Source organism: Dendrobium catenatum, unplaced genomic scaffold (genome assembly GCF_001605985.2).
Source record: "Dendrobium catenatum unplaced genomic scaffold, ASM160598v2 fragScaff_scaffold_621, whole genome shotgun sequence".
Taxonomy (NCBI): Eukaryota; Viridiplantae; Streptophyta; class Magnoliopsida; order Asparagales; family Orchidaceae; genus Dendrobium; species Dendrobium catenatum.
Window position 1 is genome coordinate 22917198 of NW_021319083.1, and position 4322 is coordinate 22921519.

The 4322-nt window shown below is 42.6% G+C and overlaps 1 protein-coding gene across 1 annotated transcript; it reads left to right on the top strand.

Moving 5' to 3' along the window:
• The first annotated feature begins 1437 nt into the window (after positions 1 to 1437).
• On the top strand, positions 1438 to 2664 carry LOC110109264. Its single transcript, XM_020840244.2, has 2 exons — positions 1438 to 1968; positions 2092 to 2664. The coding sequence occupies exons 1-2, from the start codon at positions 1438 to 1440 to the stop codon at positions 2662 to 2664; spliced, it is 1104 nt and encodes a 367-aa protein (XP_020695903.2).
• The last annotated feature ends 1658 nt before the right edge of the window (positions 2665 to 4322 follow it).

Below are 4322 nucleotides of genomic sequence, written 5' to 3' on the forward strand. Positions count from 1 at the left end.
TAGAACAATGGAAAACTGGATTGTCGTCCAAATCCTTGAAAGGTTTTACGTCTCCTGTTTGGATAAGGTTACCAAATTTACCATTAGAGTACTGGGATGAAGCCAATTTGGCTAGGCTGGCAATGGGCATTGGTGAACCTTTATTTATGGATGAGCAAACGAAGCTTTGGAACAGGTGTGCTTTTGCACGTATTTGTATCAGAATGGATTTGTCTAAGCGATTGCCTAAAGGCATTTGGGCTAATGGTTTGGAAGGTGCTTTCTTCCAACCCATTGAGTATGAAGGGATCCCCCTGATTTGTTTGAATTGTGGTAAGGTGGGACATAAGGCTGAATTATGTAAGGAGGTGCAGGCACGGCCTAAACAACAGGAGTTGAAAACTGGGGAAGTGAAGGATCAGTTTTGTTCTATTGCAGATGGATTGGGTGTGGCCGCTAATTCATCTGGTGTTGGCCTGAGTTGTTCATTGGGATTGGAGGGTGCAGATTCTAGGCTGAATTTTGGGAAAATTCATGAAGTTGTTGGCTCTACTGATGCTGATATTGATCATGAGGAATGGACAATTGTCACAAGGAGGAAGAGACCAAATGTTAAAGGTGGTGCTAGAACTATCATGAGGGATAGTAAGCCGGCTGTTTTGGCACCTAAAACGGTATGGAGGGAAGTTTGTAAAACACAGAAGGAGGTTGATGTTCTTCATGAGAAGGGAAATGCTAAGAGTGTGGCTAAAGATTCTTCTGCATCTGAAAATCAGCTGATGGATGTTACTCCTTCAGGCAATAAATTACCTTGTGATATGCTGGTTGACAGTAAATTGAATCCTGGCGGATTGAAACAGGAGGGCTCTAGTAGTATGGCACAAGCTCAAATTCAGGATGACAGATTGGATGGATTGCTAAATTTGATGGATACAGAGGTGGCTGCTATTAAAAGTGTACCTCGGGTTGGTGAGAAACTGAGGATGTTGAGGAGGAACCGCAAGGAGATGTTGTCCTCCCCTGCTATGCTGTTGGTTCCCAAAGTTTTAAGATTTTCAGATGGCAAAGCTGGTGTCAAGAAAGGGTTGAACAAGCTAAGTAGGGATTCAAAACAATTGCACACTAAGGAAATGGGTCGTGTTGGACCCCTTCAAAAGTTACCTGGGATCAGAAGAAGCAAGAAAGCTAATGATGGGATGGTTTCTTCATCTGTTGAATAATTTGTGAAAGTGATTGATAAATCTGTTGATTACAAATCTAAGGAGGGGGACATTGCTGTGCAATGGCAAGAAGTGTTTTCTGAGACCTTTGGCGGCGGGGACGCTTCCCCTTTGGTGGATCATGCTTAACATCCTATGTTGGAACTGTAGGGGTGCCCGTAAGAGGAAGACGGACAATTACTTACGGCACCTTGTGGGGGAGTTTGATGTTAACTTTATTGGATTGTTGGAGACTAAGATGGAGTCGTTTAGTAGGAAAGAAGTTGATTGTATTGCTGGTAAGGAGTGGGAGTTTGTTTTTGAACCTGCTATTGGGAATGCAGGTGGCATTCTTATCTTGTGGAAAGTTGCTGTTCTCTCCTTTCAGTTGTCTTTTAAAACTCATCAATGTATTATGGGGAAGGTGAGTGGTTCCAATGGGTTGTTGTTGGAAGTTGCAGTTGTTTATGCTAATAAAGACAGATATGTGAGGAGGCATGTTTGGGAAGATATTTCCAAGGCTCATAATTTGGATGCTCCCTTGCTAGTTGGGGGAGATTTCAATTGTATCATGTCACAAGAAGAAAAGAAGGGAGGTAAGGCTTTTCATTTCTCTGGTGCTGCTGGGGATATGGCTGATTTTATGGCAGCAAATGACTTGGTGGATCCAGGCTTTTCTGGTCCTGCTTTTACCTGGACTAACAACAAGGATGCGAGGAGCATAATTTTCTCTAGATTGGATCGGTTTTTGGTTAGCTCTCCAATCTTAGATTCTTTCCAAGGGTTGAAGGTAAGGCACCTTAGTAGAATTGCTTCTGATCACTGTGCTATCTTTTGCTCATTTTTAAGTGAGGTGAGGCAGAAGAATTCCCATTAGATTAAGTTTGAAGATATTTGGACATCTTATCCTAAGGCTTGGCAATTAGTTTGGGATAAATGGAGAGTGGATGATGCAGGCAATGAAGCTCTTAAGCTCAGGAAGAAATGCCAAAGAACTCTCAAGGCTCTCTTCTTCTGGAGTAGGGATAAAATTAAGATGCTAAATCAATTGAAGGAGGATCTGGACAGGGAGATTAAATTTTTACAGGACTTGGAATGTTCACCTGCCGGATTAACTGAAGTTCAAGCTGAGGCTTTAAGGTATAAGGTTCAATTGCTGAACAGTACTCTTGCCCGTATTATGTCTTGGTGGAAACAACGAGCAAAAGTAAAATGGCTTGAGGAAGGTGATGAGAACACTAGGTTCTTCCATTCAATGGCTTCAGCTAGAAAGAGGAGTAATTTTATTGATGTTTTAAAGCAGCCTGATGGATCAATTGTAACAGAACAAATGCAGATTTCTGAAATGATTCATTGTTTCTTTGAGAAGAAATGGTGTGGTAATGCTATTGTGGAGGATGGATGGCCTTCCCTTGGCTCCCATTGTGATATCTTGGTTGAAGTGGTGGGTTTTCTTGAGAGTACTGTCACTAAAGAGGAGATATAGGCAGTTCTTGGTTCTCTGGGCAGAAACCGTGCTCCTGGAAGAGACGGTGTAACAGCATCCTTCTTCAAGAGTTTTTGGGAGATTGTAGGGGAGCAAGTTACTATGGCTTGTCTGGAATTCTTTGAATCAGGATTCATGGATCCTGCTTGGAAGGAAACGGTGGAGGTCCTTGTGCCTAAAGTCAAGAATCCTGAGCTTCCTTCCAACTTTAGACCCATCAGCCTCTGTCAGACTATTTATAAAGTGGTTGCAAAGATTTTAGTTAACAGGCTTAAAGGGGTGCTTCCTAAGCTTATTTCTGAGGAGCAGGCTGCATTTGTCCCGGGGCATTCTATTTCCAACCATTGTTTGTTGGGGCAGGAGGTAATTAATAAGTTCAAGATCTCTAAAGCTTCCTCAGGTTTTTTTGCATTAAAAGCGGACATGGAGCAAGCTTATGACAAGATGAGCTGGAGGACATTAAAGTTGATTTTGAGGCGTATGGGGTTCCCTCAGAGGTTCTCGGATTGGGTTTTAAATTGTGTCCAAGATCCGAAGTTCTATTTTGATCAATGGACAACTTTCTGATGGCATTGTTGCAAGATGTGGATTTCGGCAAGGGTGTCCCTTATCACCCTATCTATTCATTCTGTGCTCGGAGTTGCTTTCTTTGCACATCCACCAGAACTATCAGAAGATGGGAGTTTCTATTAGTAGCGGGGGACCTTTGGTCTCTCATCTACTTTATGCTGACGATGTTTTGCTTTTTGCAGGTGCTACTATTCCTAATCTTAGGAGTATCATTTCCATCATGGAAGATTATTGTTCATGGACGGGACAGAGGGTGAATAGGAGTAAATGTGCCATCCTTTTCAGCAAAAGGGTTTCTTCTACTACAAAGTCCAGGTTGGCCAAGATGGCAGGGTGTAGAAGAGTAAATGAGATGGAATATTTGGGGCTGAAGTTTGCTTTGAGGAGGCTGACTAAGGTGGATTTTGCTCCACTAATTCAGAAGGTGCGGAACCATACGTTGGCTTGGGGGATTCGGCACCTGTCCTTAGCTGGGAGGATTACGTTGATTAATGCTGTTCTGATTCCAACTTATGTTTATATTGTGTCTCACACAATGGTGTCTAAATCTCTGTTGAACGATATGGAAAAGATTTGTAGGAGCTTCCTATGATATGTTGATGCAGAACACAGAAGCATTCATTTCGCTTCATGGGAGAATATTTCCAGACCAAGGAGGAAGGGTGGATTGGGCTTCGATACTAGTGATAAGTGGGTTGGACCCTTGCGTGCAAGAATTGCCTGGGAGTATATTAGTAAGCCTTCAAATATACTTCAGAAATGTATGGTTAATAAATATGGTAGCTGGCCGTGGGAGTATGAAGGTAAAAGAGGGGATTCGATCAGCTGGAAAGTTATCATGGATGGAGCTAACTGCCTTGGACCCTGTTTACGGTGGAACATTGGTAATGGCTGTGATATTCATGTTTTGGATCATACATGGATTTGGGATAGGGCCATTTCTTCATGGCCTACGTTTTGTGATATTACAGCAGTTGAAGATGCACGGGTAGCAGACTTTTTCATGGTGGACGGCAGCTGGGACAAGGCTAAGCTGTTGTCATGTTTTGGGGAGCTGCTGGTTGACAGAATTTTGGAAATTCAAATTG

What these genes read in the sequence shown, in the direction of transcription:
- LOC110109264 (XM_020840244.2), top strand. Translation starts at nt 1,438, where the DNA reads ATGGAGTCGTTTAGTAGGAAAGAAGTTGATTGTATTGCTGGTAAGGAG. An exon ending in ATTCTTTCCAAGGGTTGAAG is followed by an intron (nt 1,969 to 2,091) that starts GTAAGGCACCTT and finishes TCTTATCCTAAG; the next exon opens with GCTTGGCAATTAGTTTGGGA.